Below are 17936 nucleotides of genomic sequence, written 5' to 3' on the forward strand. Positions count from 1 at the left end.
AAGGGTCCAGAGAACTTTTATGGAGGAAATAAAAATCCAAACCAAATAGTTTCAACCCACTGAATAATTATAGTTTGGATATAGATATTTCCTACACATTCATACTCACCAGGCAGCTGCTGAAGCCCACCATCCAAGTTGCAAAATATCTGTTATTGTAGGCTGGGAAAAAAAAAACAAAAAACAAAAAACCAAAAAAAAACAAACAAACAAAAAAAAAAAAAACAACAAAAGGGGTTATTTTATTTGCATAAACACATGCAGACTTTCAAGAGATTGTCAGTCACTGCACATGGGACTACTGACCACATAAGCAGAACGAAGTCCAGCTCCTTGCTTTGGTTCTTCTTCGGGATCACAGACTGACTGATAGTCATAGGACTTGTTAAAGGCATACAGGGACATGTTAATCAGGTTTCGCATCAGCCCAGGGTCAATTTCACCAAAGAACCTTCCAATCTGATGGGGGCAATACAGAGAGATAAGGTAAAACATTCTGAGTGTTTTTCTCATAACAAGGTGCACAGCTCTGAGTTCCCCAGTTAGACATTAACTGTTAAATGCATTATCAGTGAGACCCTGCCTGGGGAAGAGCAAGAAGAATATGAGAAAGAAAGTGTGTGGATAACATACTGCATGTCCTCACCATCTTAAGTCCATTGGTATCCTACCAGCCTAATGGCAGAGCACAAAAAAATGCAACTTGGTAGCAAGTTTGGTATCTTATCCATAAAAAACACTGAAAAAGGCTAACAAACCCCCTAGAATTTCTGATGCAGCAATATTTTTGTGATTCAGAAACATTATCTTTAGAGTAAGTTGAGAATTAATTATTTTTTCTCTTTAAACTTCTTCCTATTGGTTTTCATGTTCTGTTCTTAAAGAACATACATACCTGTTGTGTATATTCGTCTCGATTGGACATCAAAAGAAATCCACCATCATCAAGGATAACACAGTCCACATGCTGTTGTAAGAAAGTGAAATATGTTTTACAGGAAAGATTTGTCAATAGAACAGTCTGTAAGAAACTACTTTTTTTTTTCAAGACATCAGAAGTATCTTCAAATCACAAACCCATAGCCAAAGGCCAATTTTAAGTTATAATAATTAGCATTATCAGTATAATAAAAGTTTGAACAGATCAAAGGCTTATTTGTGGCTTAATTTCATAAAAGTTGTTTTGCAAATTCTTATTTGCTCAATACTTGTTCCAAGAGTGCTATATCCTTATTAAATCTGATTATAATTGGAACTCAGTTCATAATAAGGGGCTACAACTTCTCATGTGCTTCAGCTGTATTTAAAGTACTTTTCCATTTGCAGCTTTCAATGGCAAAAAATCTTAAGGGAAGGCTCCCATCTTGCTAGGCATGATTATTTTCACTTGCCAAGGACTGTAGTGGGATTATTCCAGGTGTCAGGTATAGGAATGGGAAACCCACTGATTCCATATGCTTTGCACTTTGTAAAAGATCCTTGCAGCGACACTGGAGAGATAGCAGTGAGGTCAAATAGGCAACTCCCCACACTGCCCTTTCTGCTGTAATTCTTGCATTTAATGATCTTCACATTCCTCAAAAGAACTCAGAAGACCTGAGCACAGGAAATCTTTTCAGCACCTGGCAGAACCTGATATTGTGGCAGTCCCTGAATCTGTGGTCTCCTGAGTGCCTGCAGAAGTATCCTGAATGTGCTGGGAACCAATGACTGAGGAAAGGCACATTATGGACTCTGGTCCTTCTGAATTTGCACTCACCCTTTCCTGAGGTGCTTTATTTCTTAGATTAAAAAAAAAATTCTTTTTTTTTCTCAGGATTTGTCTTGTTTTGCAAACCACTGTTATATTTTTATCACATTTTTCTTCACATCATTATCGGTTGCTATTTTTCTTTACACTTGTTCTCACAACTTTATCACCATAGTCACTCATCCTGGTTTTATGCCCTCTTTCCCCCCTTCCCTCCTAACCTTCATCTTTCTCAAGACACAAAAAACTAAGCCATATTTTCTTTAAAATTAACACTCAAATAATAGATATTCTTAGATAGATCCAGAGAGAATGAGTGAATTTCAATATTCTGCCAGATATTAATAAACCAAACATTTTCTTACCATGCTATTTCTTTCACAGCCACAGATTTCACTGTTGCACTAAAAAACAGAAGTATGGTAATCTTCACAAAAATGTTACAAAATAAACTGTATTTTGCATTTATACTAATCCCTAAAGACAAGAACAAAAGATTCTGTTTTCAATATTTCTATATAAATTTAAATTAATTTTGAGTGTTTATCACTTATCAGAAATCTCTCTCTGAACAACCTGTATTCAGTAATAATCAATAGCACAATCTTGACTGCCTTTCCCAAAGACTGATACAACTCCCTTTAGCATGCTTGATACAGATAAATAGTTTGGAGAACTTGTCAGGATGTCAGAAAGAACAGGAGGGTTTCCATGTATTTGGAATTTGGGAGGAAAGCCTTCAAAAGTATCTTCCTTGACCATGAAAAGCTTCAAGGCATGGGTATCCTGAGTGATAAAGGAAGCCCATCAACCCAGCTGGCTTTTGTGGCTTTGACTCCTAGCACGTGTTTCTCATGTTCTTGCAGCATTCTGCACACACACACACACACAACTGTGTCCCTGCATTATGTCCTCAGCAAAACAACTACCAGGTAATGCTGGAGTCATCAGCATTCTTTCTGAAATATTCATCTTACTCTCCATTTTTCACTCCTGTATTTTTGTCCTTAACTGTTCTGACACTTAGGCAATGCATTTGCCTCCCCATTGAACTACAGCTCCTAAACCAGCCAGACTGGATATTAAATAAAAACAGATTCACCAGTTTTGCAGATTTTATTCACTGCTACAGCATAACCTTAATACTATCTAGAATATGTAATTTTTCTTTGTCTTTATCCATGTTTTATAATTATGAAAGCAAGACATGTACAAAATACAGCCTATTTCAAAATAGATTTATTTTGTGCATTTGGATGATTTAAATACCACAACTACTTGGCAACTGTGCATCAGTGTGACTCTGGCACAAAGAGACAGTAAACCTATTTGCATCTGAAGCTTTGAGAAATGCAAATAAAGTTCAAAAAAGACTTGGTCAATTGCTTACCAGACTCTTGATTGTGGTTTTTGTGAAATTTTCCATCCAGCTGGTTGCATCAATTTTTATTCCAACAACTAACAAGAAATACATGAAAGTCTTTCTCAGTAAAATGAAGGGAAAAAAAAGGTAACTGCATAATCCTAAAAAAGTGTGTGTGTGGGGGAATTATAATTATATCTAAATCATTGAACTGGAGAAGGATTAAATACAATTTTTGTTCAATTGTCTGATCACCAACACCATTCATGAAACTAATAAATTAAACACTCTTACTCAAATGCAAACAATTTCCACTAGAAAGATTAAAACTGTCACAGACAAAGTAATGTTATTATAAAGTGAAGCTCCTTTGAAATCTCAATTGAATTTCCAATTCACTGTTGAGCAAAAATAACTAAAGTGTTTCAAGTTTCAGCACCATTCTATCTTACCTGCTGGCTTCAGAAGCTTCCCATCAACTTCTATTTCCACAGCTTTGCTTACCATAATACCTGATTCATAGCTATTGGCACCACTTTCTGACAGTATCGAGGAGAAAAAAAACAAACAAATAAAAAAAAAAGAAGTTAGGGTGACATAAAAGCTCTTCCTCCTAAACTAAAATCTATTATCATTCAAATACCAGAATGATTTTAAAAAATCCTTATCCAAAAGCATTGATCCAGCTGTAGTACACATTTATCACCTGTGATAGCTCAGATTACCAACACTGGTATGACTAAGAAATATTTGTATTTACTTTTTTTCTTTTTATTCCCCATTTGACTGCATCATAAAGTTACTGTAGCCTTTTCTTCTGCAAAAGGGCCTTGAATACCTGTACAGATGTGGGAGCTTTGCAAAAACCAGGATCAGAGCCAAAGATGTTATCCTGATGTTGTCTGTGTATTTTTCAATGCAGGGTATACTGACACCACCCACTAATGCACAATTTCTGCTCTGACAGACTTCAAACTGTTTTCAACACTGCTTAGTATAAAAAGGCAAGTCAAAAGTCCTTGGAGCTATTTGAGGAGCAACAAAGGCTTCAGGGACTTTTCTTAATTAACATCTTTATATTTAAAATAGAAAAAAAAAATGCAATAAATAATTATGAAACAACAGCAATGAAGGATCCCATATGTTTAAGAGAGCAGTATGTCATTTGTGGTAGCATCTGCTTTTCGACAAACTTGTGATGATTAATGTTCCTCACATCAATAACCAGCACTTGCTATTCTGCTTATATAGGTTTGAAATGTCACATAATCTCAGACCAATTGGTTTTGGTGAATAAGCACAGCTGTAATAGAATTCAAAAACAAAGTTTAAACTAAGTAGTGGTGCAGTGGGTAGAGTTATAGCCTCTCATGCCTGGACCCCAAGTGAGTGCTGGGGGTGCTGAGACAGTATACAGAACTGAGCTCTGTTAAGACCTTAAGGCAGAGTTATTGTCTATGAATGCAATTTTATTTCACTTTCTGTTAAAATAATTCTGCCTGTATCTCTGCAGTATCTCTGTAAAACAGAGTTTCAATACACTGAATGAACACCAGTACTGTATGTTTTCCCTTAGGTTAATTCTGAGCACACAGGGCCACCAGACTAGTTGACAAATTATGATGACCTCATTTAGTGCCTCCTAGCTTTTCCTTAATAATGGATATTATCACAATATTTCTGTCCCTATGAGGTGTCATGCTTGCATCTTTTGTCAGTGACCTCATCTGGTATGGGAAACTCACACTGGACTAGCAAGCTCTGACATTTCCAAACTGTGATGACTTACTGTTGTAGTATGGAGCTGTGAAAATATAGTTGTCATTATCTAAACTCCTCTTATAGAAGCTGATTTCATAAGTTTCTGCATTTTCCAACCAATCTTCTCCTGCCCTAAACAGAAAAAAAACAGGGATGAAAAAAGACAGTTTAGAGTCTCATTAAAGCTGCATAATGAAGGTTTGCTTTCTTTCAATGTTTCACAGTAGAAAAATATGTGAGATTTATTCTTATTGTCCTCAGGCTCTGTGATTTTCACTGGTTAAAAGACAGGTGTAATCATTAGAAAAACTCTAAACAAACAAACCTGGGGAAAAAGAATTAGTATTCTTGGAAAACCTTTCATTTAGTCTCATCACGTTTTGATTTGTTGTGACAAAAACAACTGCAACACTACTTACAAAAAATCTAAATGAACCTTTGCTATGCTTTGAGCTTAATCCTGAAAGATTTAATATCATTAATAATCCCAAAATAGGAAAAAAACTCACTTGAGGAGTAAAATTCATTGCCATTTTCACATTTTGGGGAACACAGAATAACCTAAGAAAATAGATAAATTTGCTATTTACCAGCAGATCTGTACTGGTGCCCTCACTACTCCCAGTCACTCCTGGGGGGTGTGTCTAGTTTACTGTCTGTCAAATCCACATTCCCTTTTTGTTCTCTGACAATGATACATTTTTCTCTAATGAAGATCCTGGACCTTTAGGTCTGATCTTAGTCTAAAAAAACAAAATCACCCATTACTTTTCAGTATTTTCAGCCTGCCAAACAACTGAGTGTTGTGGAGTAATTACCTATTAGCAATTAGCATGGCCCCACTGCTAATACAGAGGCATGGCTTTTACTGCTACTCTACACTGACTAGAAATTTGTATTACAAGGGTCTGCCATGAAAATAATGGGACACATTAGTTTCAAGCAGTGACACAGGTAAAATTGAAGAAAAACAAGACATTCCATTAATTCCATAGCTATCAGTAGAGATCAGACCCTAGGAGACTGTAGCTTTTCATTCAATAAAACCACTCCTAAAGAGACCACCCTTTCAGGCTTCCAAATTACCATATTATACTATTGTAATAATTCTTACCTTTTGGGAAAAACTCTAGTAACTCCACCATCTGTAACAACAAATTGTGCAACAACTCCATCGCTGTAAATAAAAATAAGATCTAAAATGAAAACTGACTGAAATTCTACCAAATTCCCATATCATGTGTTTCCATTAAAGTGCATAACTGTGAATAAATACCTATTCTATGTAACATTAACTACATATCTGTATATACACACAGATGTGTAAGTTTCTGTATTCAAACTCTGAAATCCATTAAAAAAAATCAATAAAAAGAATACTTACAGAGACAGTTTACTCCAATAATTTTGGACAAGGTCATTTGTAAATCCTGCATCTAGCAAAAGTCTAATGACCATATCAGCATTACCTATCAAAACAGTTAAAATGTAAGTCAGCTGAAACCATATGAGATGGAGTTTCAATAAAAGCCTAAAATGAAATTCTGAGTTGTCAAGATGCTCCAGCCACAAAGATTGTGGCTTTTAATATTAGACATTCTGCCTAACTTCAAATTATGTCAGCTAATTAAATAGGTGCTCTCTCACTGTTGAGTTCACTTAAACATTTTCTTTGTATCCTAAAACCCTACCTTTGTATCAATAATAATAAGGTGATATAAGAAGGTGATAAGGGTATAGGCCCCAGCTGTGCAAAGCCCCACAATCTGCATTTTAACCTATTTCTAAAACATGCGTTTATTAAAACACTTTTTATCTCAGTTGATGCAAGGAAACAACAAATCTTAATGAAATTCAACTACATCATTAATATATTTAGAATGACTAGGCTCTAAATAAAACACATTTGTCATCTGACAATAGATACAGGGAAATAAACTAATTTTAAATCAGTAACTTATACTGAGATGCCATGCCTAAATTTCTTTGAAAAGATGGTTTGAAGTCAATGCTTCTCAGCCTTTTTTTCCAGTAATTCTGGAGATGAAGATTATTTCAATGTGGGGATTTTATTTGTTATTCCTTTTGAAAAGCATTTTTAGCTGAGATAATTTCTACATCCACTCAGTCCTTTAGTTAACACTGTTTACTCATTAAGGAGACAATTTTTGAAATAACTTAATTATGGAGAAAAAAAAGGAAAAAATATTGCTGCATATTCCAAACTGAAACAGAGCAGCAAGTAGATAACATTTCTGGAATAATTACTTACTAAGCACTACTGTATACTGCAACATTCCTTAATGTGTCCTCAATATTTGCTTATAGTTTATATTACACAGGAATTTTTGGTTTTTTATTAAATTTTATTAATTATCATTAATTGCTTTTATCACTGGAGGTGAATCTTTGAATTTCCAAGACTGAGTCAAGGTATTCAAATAAAATTTCAGTCAGCCAGCAATGTGTCAGTGAATAAGATCACTCTATTTAAAGAACACCAAACACCCATACATGCACACAAACATTTCCTTTTGTATCTAAGTGGACATTCCTTCAGCTACATGGTCTAGCAGAGAGATTGTTTCTGAATTGATCAGTTATCCCTGACAGCAACATGTCAAAAAGACTTGAGGAAAGCAATATAAAAAAAAAAAAAGGTTATTCCAAGGATTTATACATTATTAATAATGGTACATTCAGATGTCATGTACCAGACCAAATCCAAACACTGATTTTTCATGAGAACAAGGCTTTAACACCTTATTGACGGTAACAACTCTTCATTTATTCTAAACAGAGGTTAAAGTCCAATCTCAAAATAAGAATTGATCCCTTCCCAAAGCTCAGTGCTCATCACTGCAGCAGTTACCTGGATCTGTGGTCTTCAGCTATTCAAGACCAAGTGAGATCTCTTTAACCATTTTGCTAACCAGCAAAATAACTTCCTTATCTTTTATTCTGGTTATTGGTTATTTTGGTCTCGAATTTAATTTCTTTACTTATTTTGGAATAAAATTACAAGAAAGGTTGAAGACTTCATTACAAGATTTCTTTTTCAGACTTACTTTGGCTGCTACACTCAAGTGAGAAAATATAAACTCAAAAATATTTGGAGTTTATTAAAATGAACCAGTAGTTATTTGATGCTTGAGCAAAATGCTGAGAGGAATTATGGAAAACATGGGATGAATAATGCCTTACAAACTTTCTAAAATAAAGCCAGAAACTTGTAAACTAATTTTACACTCTCTACTTTGGATAGAAAATCCTAACATAGATACATTTCTAAAAAAACCCCAAACAAAAACACAACAAAAAACCAAACAAAACCCAAAAAACAGACAAACAAACAAAAAAACAAAACAAAAAACACCCACAAAATTTGAGCATGAACTCTCATCCATGAGAAGGTGTTTTCCTAAGGAAAAATTTCAGAGAGGTTAGAAGTTACTTACATGATGAACTGCTTGGAGTACTTCTGTCAATATATTCATTGAAATTTAATAGAAACTCAGTGTTGTTTTCTGATTTTTTTACATCACTACAGTATTCTCTGAAAAACAACAAAACATAAGTTTTCTCATATTTTTTCCTTGTGCTAGTAAAGCAGACAATTTAGAATTCCAAGCAGGATTGTACAACTATTGTGAAGTAGCTGGCATGACTGTATCAATTGGCTGCCACGATCAGTACTTAATGATCTCCATATCAATTATTTCTGATATCCACAGGAAATAAGGTGTTCAAACACCTGCCTAAGCATTTGTTAGGATTTGGATTGTAAGAAAACTGCATGCATGAAATAGGGCATAGATTCCCAGAAAAAAACTGAGGAGTAGTGCAGGACATATACATATTAGGAGATCATAGTTTGTACACTAAAAACATGCCCAGTTAATTTAAATTACTCCTGGGTTAAACTTTAAAAGCACCTGGACTGCTGGTGAAACAGCCACCACATGCTCAGCTGAGACCACATTTATAGTCTAAGGTCCTATCCTCTGAGAAGTTTTAAATGCAATTTTTGTAGGGTACAAATGACATGAACATGTAAACACTCTTTGTTTGGATACATGTAAAACAGATAAACTCCTGTTCCTTATATAATATAAGGAAGCAATATATCATTGAGCAATTCACTGAATGCAAACAAGCAAAATAAAAGTCACTGGGGATTTTGGAGGCAAATATTATATGATGAGTGGCATTAAACAATTTTGATTAAAATTTAAAGATAATTTAGCAGTAAAGCACAGGCTCTCTTTTTAAAATGAGCTTTTATATGAATTTAGTTTTACACACAAGTCTGTTCAAGTATTTCATATGACTATGATATTTTATTACCCTTTATTTACTTTACCATAATCCAGAAATACCACAGGCAGATTTTACCTTACTATACCAATATTCACATTTAACCAGAGCTACATATCAAACAGATTTTGTTCATGTAGGACAGTAGGGACTTGCTGGAAGCTGCTAATTGGTACAAATAATTCTCAAAAGCTTTAGCTTTTCAGAAAAATTAAATTGGAATGTTAAGCTAGGATACATTTTAAGGTAGAAGACTTTATATAAATCAATTTATTAATTGAAATAGATCTAATAATTGAAATTTAAAAGTCTACAGAAATTTATCGGATAAAAAAGAATGCAACAATTCTCTATTGATCTTAAGTGTACAGCAATTCCTTTATTTATCACAACTGTCTTTTAGAGGAACTTAAATTTAAGGAAGTTTTTATCATACTAGGTTTCCCTTGTGAACATAATTTTAAAAGGGAAAGAAGAACTGCAGAATTTCTCTTAAAAAAACCCTCAGGGAACTAATGAAATTAATAAACTTTCAATTACTTAATATTTTTTAGGATTGATTAATTGAAAATTAACTAATAATTAAATTATAGAGAGATTTGAAACCCTCTGTCTTGAAGTCTGGAAACATGTTGTGGTAAGTATGATGAAACCTTTTTTAAAAACAGTTGTAAAATCTTAGAAGTCAGAACCACAAGAAATACCAAGATGTGAATAAGTTTTCCATTAAAAAATCAATATCAGTTTTTACAGCTCTCAGACTAACAGGAGCAGAAATCAGAGCCTAAAGATGGTATTTACATTCCAGCATGAGAAAAGATTGCTAATTTTTTACCAAATTAACAGTTATTACTGGGAAATCAACCAACCTTGGTGCTAAAAACGTATAGCCAGATTCATCAAAATTATCCAGCTTCAGTGACTCTGAAACTAAAAAGATGGAGAGTAAACACCAAGTAAGTAAATTGGAATTTTTACCATCATTCCTCTTCTCAGACTATTTGGCTAACTTTTGCATGCATCCATGAATTTAGAAATAAATGTTTGAGACACTTTCCCCCAAAATAATTCTATGCTTCTCAATATTTTGCAACATAGGAAGAAATGACTTGATTATTGTATACAATATACAACTGGCAACAGTAAGATAATATCTAACAATTTATGTAAGGAAGACATTTAACTAGCATAGCAACATGAAAACAAATGAGATTTTCACTAGAAGTAAACTGTGATACAAACAAATACTTGTGACACTGAGTTGTTAGAACATTAATAAAAATACCCCTAATAATTTCTGCAATAAAATTTTAAAAACTCAGTCGTGGTAGCATCACCATAAATCCTACTGAAAAAAAAAAAGGCTTTAATAGCTGATATCACTGAACAGTGAGAGGACCAGACAAAGAAGGATTGGAGATTAGCAACATATTGAAATGTGCATGAAAACAGAAAAAATACTTCACTTTTTTTTCCCCCTTTCTATTGCTATGGTACCCAATGATCATGAAGGAAATCCTGAGATGAGGAATACAGAGGAGAATATCCAGTAGGAATAGAAATATAAGTGAAAAATATGAACTGCAGTAAACAGAAGGAAATTGAGCAACAAGAATATACTTGCCCTTTTTGGTTGTCCCTATCCACCAGAAAGAGAAAGCAGGGAAACAGAAAAAAACAGGGTAAAGCACAAGGGGTCACAAAGCAATATTTTATTCAAACAGCCCCTTGAATAAAAATATTGTACATAGATTCAAAGGTTCAATTTACATACAGCTGTAGTCTGGAAAAAATAAAAGACAAACATCTCTGAAGACTGCAGAATAGGTTCTTGTCAGTTATTTCTCAGTACCTTCTATACACTGTGGCTATTTCAAGGGTCTGTTTTGCAGGTTTTACTGATATAAGTGCATGTAAGAGAATCATAGTCTCTGCTTAAAAATTTAATTTAAAGTACACAGTACTGGAAAAACTTACAAAATAAATCACTGATTATTAATATTTGCTATATTCCTCTTCATAAGTGGGAGCAAGGGTAGAGGAGAGTGATGCATTGTTAACCAAATTTTCTCTAAACTTACAGTACCTATGTCTCTGAGGTTTTTTGTGGTTTTTCAAAATTTCAATACTTGTTCTAAATTTATCATTATCCCTGATTAAAGTTAAAAAGCTGTGATTGATTCTATTTTGTGTACTACCTAGACTACAGTTAAGCTACACCTAATAAACAAAAAGCCTTTGAATACTGACAAGTATAATTTCCAGCTATCACTTCAGAATCTATAAAAGGTTTGAAATCAGTCTAATCTAAAAATACAATGCAAACAATCACTAAAACTATTTGTAGAATGCAAAATAAAAACCTAACTGCAACCTAAAGCAAACAGGGCTTTCACACTGCTCAAGCAGAGATACTTTGCCAAATATTATACTGTAACTGAAAGACAAAATTAAAAAAAGCATAGTCTGTATCACTATATTTTGCTAATAGAATGAAAAAAATAGTATCCAGACCCTTAAAATGACAGCAATAGAGGATACACAAAGCAATGATTCTACAGGCACAGAGCAAGGGGTAGGGATTGTCAGTGGAACTGACAAGTTCTGCACATATTCTATTTTTATAGAATATTTCTTGCACCTCAGATGTTACAACGGGTTAGAATCATTGCTGGAGATTTTGGGTACATCATGATAACATCAGTGGATTCCACAAAATTTATAAAATTCAAACATTGCTTTTTAAGTGAATCTGAGACTTGGCAATACAAGACAAAACCAGGGAATCTTTACAGTACTTACATCTTGCTTGAGTTATTGGTTCATCTATTTTGGCTTTAATATAATAAAAACTGTATGATGGTAACACCAGTGCCAAACTGCAACAGAAATGAGAGGAGCAAAGCAATTATGTTGTTTGCAGCAGTTTTCCAGATTCAGCTTCCCTGTGTTTAGGAAGCAATTGACAATTCTGGGATTTGGACTGGCACAAGATGAGGCAGGCACACAGCGATACACCAGCCTCACTTGCAGTAATAGACACAAGTACATTTATGCCAATCCTCAGGATCCCTGTTTTTATTTCAATTCTTATTTACACTTTTTAACACAAATGCACTTTTTAGCAGATAATCAAGGAATTTCCAAATAATTGCAAATAAAAAAAAAATACATGATTTTTGTATCTTCCTCAGACAGATTTAACATCCCAATATAACATGTCCTGGTGATCACTGACAGTAAAAATACCACTTAGCACTGTGCTGATTTGCACACATTATACAACAAGAGACTCTCACAAATAAAACAATGATCAATATTCTCCAGGAAAAGCATCTGGCAATACTTGCATTCACATTACCTTCAGGAAGCAAAAAAAATATTTTCTTTAATCATGCAATCACCAATAACAATATTGAAGATAATCATGCAATAATATTTTAAGATTTGCAGAGCATTTGCAATGTTTTCTTTTATAGTATACTTATTTTTGTTCAATATATGTAGGAATTCTTTTTGCAGCTAAATTCTACACATACATAGAAGGGTTCAGTTCTAAAAATGTATGCAAAGGACAGGAGGTATGAGTAATCATTAAATAGGTATCATCAACTCCCAAGTAGCATCCTTAATTTTTACATTTGGATTTCATCCATGCAGAACTGCAACAGTTCCTAATGAAGAGCTGCAGAAATTAACATTAAAAATGTTGTACAGTTGAGCCATAAACGAGCTGACCTTTAATGACACAGTTGCAATTTACACAGAATATAAGCAAGATTGCTGAATATTTAGTGATAGCCTTCTACCAATTCTCCTCTAGGGAAATCAGTGGCAGTTTACCTGTCATTAACAGTTACTGCTAGCAGAAATTGCTAATTAAAATCTATAATTTTATGTTTAATAGGTTTTATGCAAGGGCACTCTGAGGATTTATTGCTATATCTCATGCCAAGAAGCTCAGGCAGAATTGAGTCATGTAAATCAAATGTATTTCTCTAGTGATTGCTAGATGGCAGTCTGATAAAAATTTCCCTTTCTCGCTGAATGTAAAGATAGAGGCAGTACAACAGAAAAATGGAATAGTGAATAGAAGATCCTAGGTTAATGTTCTGTTGTTAAAACTGATTTGTTTTGTTTTACACTCAAATTAATGTTTGCAGTCTCAGTGACTGTACACCTGTGCAGAAGAGAACAGAAATTGGGATCCAACTTGGCTGAGGACTACTGCAATTCACTATAACAGAATGAGCATTTTGGACTAAATTTGACTAAATATTTATACCATGCAGTTTTGAACTACAATAGTTAAACTTTCCTGAGACTTGGAAAACCTTTACTGTTTTGAGTAATGTTAAGAAATATTTCAACATTCCTTCTAATGTTGCAATGCTGTTTGCTTAAATGAACTTGAAATAATATACACACCAGTGTTGCCTTGGCTAGTATAGAAAGTGTAATGCTAAAAATATTAACCAAAGTTAACCAAAAGGACACTTAAATGAACAAAGGAAGTCAGAGAACAAAAAAAAGTTACCTGTAGTCAGTGCCATTCACAGCAGTCCATGTATATGTTCTGTTTCCTTTATCAATATACCTCTACAAAGAGATTTGGTGAAAAATTAAATTATTAAGCCAAGCAGTTTCAACAATTGTGACCTTTCTTTGAGAAATACTGTGCCAAATCAAGTACTAATCTGTTGGATTTCTATTTATTATTTTGCTAAAAAAATGGGCTGAACTGCAACTCCTTTCCTTAAATATTTTACAAACTTATGTTTTGCAAAGGAATCAAACATATAATTTTTACTGAACATTAGCAAAATTCAAATAAAATCAGACAAATCTGGCCTATAATTCTCACGTTAGCCAGATCTAAGAGAATCTTTATTTATTGATTTAAATTTGATAAAAAACGCTTTCTCTTTTATGGATCATTTTGCAGTTAATCTACAGAAAGACAAAAAACACCCTTCAGTTACCAAATGACTTTGTAGGTAAGTCTTTAAAAACAAAAACACCCAGAACCTGTCATTTCAGGTCACAGCACCATTGGCTTAATGCATTTAAATTTGAATCATAACTACAGGCACAGTCTGGTAATTCTGATTGTATAGACACCCCCTGCTAAACTTAACACGTGTTTTTAATCTCATTAAGGAGGTTTTGAATTTTGGGAAAAAAATTAACATTGAAATAAATGTTTCTTTTAAAATAACTTCATACATTAGGGTAATCTTTACCATTTGTTTTCTTGTGGTATGAAAAATAGTGTGATAAGCACAGTCCCACAGTTCCCCATAGATTTAATCATTAATACACCTGGCTGACATAGTTTTACTCAGTTTTCCACTTTGAAAACTGTAAGATTATGCCAGCTGCAACACATTACTTTCCAATCACACTTTTGTAAGTATGCCAGCAATGAAGACTGTACAGCTGTTGCACTGCAACATCACAAACATTACTGAAAGGTATCACAGGTACACCTCTAGGTTCTTTCTTTCCCTATGGTAAAAGGATAGTGGGAAAATGACCATGGCTGTGGAACAGAGGTGACTTATATGTCGTTAATAAATTGAAACCTTCTCATTACCTGGCTGCTGATTTCAGTCCAGCATGACAGTATAAATAATTTAATACTAATTTTTGAAAGAAAATCAGAAAATACAAAAGAAAAACAGAAAGAAGATGCATATAACAGTGTCTAGTACCCTGATATATTTAAAATTTAAGGCAAAAAGATAGTTGAAGAGGTTCCTATCAAAGCCTATTTATACTTAATATGTACTTCAGGCTAGAATTAGCCACTTGAGCTAGTGCTGGCAGTCCCTCCAAACCAGACACAGAGTCATGGGTCACACATGTACCTCCAGAAGAGAAAGAAGTGCCCACGGTGGGAGGGGAGGGAAGAACTGGGCTGTAATTAAATCCTATTGCCACCAGCATTGTCAGAGTGCTTGAAAGCAAATTAGCTGAAGGCTCCCTTCGAAGGTAACCCAGCAGGTAACACATCCTCACAGCTCAGCTCCCACAGGCCAGTCTGAGAGCATCCCATCGCCAGCAGAGCTGCCAAACATCTCACACGTTACTGCAGCTTTTGAGACCCTCAGTTTCAGTGCTGCCCGCCCCCATGCCAAGTGTGGCAATGCTTTTGTCCCTGCGGCACCTTCCCTGCTCCTCGGAAAGGCCCCGCGGCCCCGGGAGACTCCAGGCACCCCACCCACATCTGCCACAGCCCAGGCCCTGCTGCAGCGTGAAGTCATCTCCCCAGACACTGCCGGGGCCAGCTGCAACACAAAGGGACAGCGATGCAGACTTAAACCAAAAAGCAAAACAAAAGGAACATAAATTTTAAGCCTGAAGACTGCGGCTGTCAGTTCAGAGCAACCGACCACATCAGCCCTTTTTATAAGAAAATATATGAAGCTATCAAGGGCTCAGTGATGCATGGCTCATGCGTGGCCCGTGGCTTAGAGCAGCTTTTTTCTGGTTCTAGCAGCCTGGAGCTGGGAGGGTGCAATGGCTAGAAGCACTCATCACAGCCAGCCAGCTCTGGCTGCTCCTTTTTTCTCTCGGAGAAGAAATCTTGAGCCATGGTGCAAGGGAAGGTGAGGATAATTAATTTCATTGGCATTGAAACATCTGGGTTCAAAGGCTTGGGATATATTATTCCAACACAGATTGTGGTCTGGGCCGTGTGTAATTGGCACATTCTCATGCACCCAGGGATGTCACATCCTTCCTCCTGCCCAGATACTGTAACTGACTTCAGCATTCCCAATTCTTCCCTCCCTTTTTCTTTGGGCAAAGAAGGCAGGACTGCCTCTTTCAGGTCTTTTTGTAGCACAGAGCCTGAGAAATGTTAAAACAGCCTGAAACCTTTTCAACATTTGCCATTAATACAATTTCTTGTACAACCAGAATCGTGTTATTGTATTTTTGTGACCTTCTAACCCTCCCTCTTCTGACCACATACACAGAGCCTTTTTTACCCACAGACCTGGAAAGGCTCCACTTAAACTAAATAACATAAATCTGAAAATGTCCCAGCATGGAGTCTCTTAACTCAGGAGAAGTTTATCCTCAATTCAGATGCCAGCAGGATTTTGGACTCTGACAGTGGGTCAGGAATGAGCCAGTTTCCCTTAAGGGAACAGACTGGTGTCATCCTAAATAGCATCACCTTCTGACACAGATGAGGGGCAGAACTGGCATCCACTGGGGCTTAGCCTCTCTGCCCCAGAAAACACCTATTTGTGCACCATTCCCCAACAGTGGAACCATTCAGGAGAAACCACTTTTTTTTTTTTTTCCCACAGCAGGATTTACCCAGAGATTATAAAGCAGTATTGTAAAGCTTGGTTTAGCATTTTACTGTGAGAAAGCATGGAACAGTAAAGGAGGTGAGGGCACTGCTGATACAGGTCTCTGGAAGATAAAGGGAAGAAGGGAAAGACAGTATGAATTCTTCCAAGCAATTCTTCTAAGTATTGTTTCAGTGAGGTTATATATGTAGGTTGTGCAGTGTCTGCTGTCATCAAATTAGGTATCTTCAAACTGACTTATGTTCAGAGCAAAAGTGTTTCAAAGAGTTGTTGTAGAACTGTAACTGTGGGGCATGCTCTGGCCAGAACTGCTCCTTCAGCACATCAGTCATGATTTCTTCTCACTGAGCACTCATGTAATGGCCCATATCAAATCTGAGTGATTCCTATTGCTAGGAAACATGTCTGCTTATTAGACAAAACAGTAGCAATGTTTATCAGGAATAAGTATTTTGGACAAGAAAATAATGAACCCAACAAGTTGTTCAGAAAGTACATGATAGAACTGCAAGATGAATTTGCTTATTCCAAAGAGTCTTCATTACTGGCATAAAAATATTACTTTATTATTTTTTCTCACAATTTTCTTCCCATTCAACCACAATATAAAATTACCAAACCCATCCTCACACATCTCCACAAGAAAATTAAGCACTTTGTTTTGGAATTCATGCACAGAAGTAGGCTGGGTCCATTTCCTGTTGAAGAGTGTAAGACCTCATCAACAACTGCCTGATTAATGATGCACCAAAGAAGCCAAGAAACAAAACATTTTTTTTTCCCTAAGTACATAATTTTTTTTTTTTTTTTTTTTTTACTATAAGCCAATAAAACCAGCAAATCTTGAGGGAAAAAATGGTACAAACTGTCATTACAAAATGAGCATACCAGCATTTCACCAATTCACATTATTTTTCTGTATTGGTTTATTCCTGTAAATGTAATTCTTTGGGTTCCTATCTTACCTCATCTTGGGACTTGACCAGTGTTTCAAATGTTTTTTCTCCACTTTCTCCATCTATCATTTTTTTCCGAATCTATTGGCAAGGAAGAAAAGGAAAAAGTGATATTAAAAAAAAAGAAGAAATGTAGGTGTTGCAAGTAACATGAGCAATCATTCAAGTGATCAAAATGTTTCTTAAAAACATGGAAAATGCTAATGCAAATGGAAGTCACAACTCTTAAAAAAAGTTTTGTTTACAATTTTCAGATTTTTCCAATTAGAAGTTGTTTTACCCAAATATATACTGAATCAGTAGAGCTATGAAGCAACAATTCTGGTACACTTTGCATTGCAAGACCATGCCATAAAACTCCTTGATGCTGGGCACTGACAGAGAGAGATGAGATGGGGAAATACTTTTAAAATATGTCAGGTAATATTTTAATATTCTATTAAAAAGTGTTCTGTTTTGAA

The 17936-nt window shown here is 35.1% G+C and overlaps 1 protein-coding gene across 6 annotated transcripts in view; it reads right to left on the reverse strand.

Annotated features, from left to right (window-relative positions):
- The window catches only part of CACNA2D1 (calcium voltage-gated channel auxiliary subunit alpha2delta 1), a 342789-nt gene that overhangs the window by 19020 nt on the left and 305833 nt on the right, over window positions 1-17936 (reverse strand). For 3 of the 6 annotated variants that reach the window (XM_056514818.1, XM_056514799.1, XM_056514841.1), the window contains 15 exons: window positions 17485-17556; window positions 13729-13790; window positions 11994-12070; window positions 10816-10830; window positions 10061-10121; window positions 8333-8430; window positions 6259-6343; window positions 5989-6051; window positions 4903-5006; window positions 3566-3652; window positions 3141-3208; window positions 2116-2154; window positions 896-967; window positions 307-459; window positions 110-162 (listed from right to left, as the gene is read on the reverse strand). In XM_056514818.1, the coding sequence (XP_056370793.1) occupies window positions 110-162; window positions 307-459; window positions 896-967; window positions 2116-2154; window positions 3141-3208; window positions 3566-3652; window positions 4903-5006; window positions 5989-6051; window positions 6259-6343; window positions 8333-8430; window positions 10061-10121; window positions 10816-10830; window positions 11994-12070; window positions 13729-13790; window positions 17485-17556 (1109 nt within the window). The remainder of the gene's footprint in view (window positions 1-109; window positions 163-306; window positions 460-895; window positions 968-2115; window positions 2155-3140; window positions 3209-3565; window positions 3653-4902; window positions 5007-5988; window positions 6052-6258; window positions 6344-8332; window positions 8431-10060; window positions 10122-10815; window positions 10831-11993; window positions 12071-13728; window positions 13791-17484; window positions 17557-17936) is intronic. The other 3 variants (XM_056514832.1, XM_056514809.1, XM_056514827.1) reach the window with 1 other exon arrangement.

This window comes from Oenanthe melanoleuca, chromosome 1A, assembly GCF_029582105.1.
Source record: "Oenanthe melanoleuca isolate GR-GAL-2019-014 chromosome 1A, OMel1.0, whole genome shotgun sequence".
NCBI classification, from domain to species: domain Eukaryota; kingdom Metazoa; phylum Chordata; class Aves; order Passeriformes; family Muscicapidae; genus Oenanthe; species Oenanthe melanoleuca.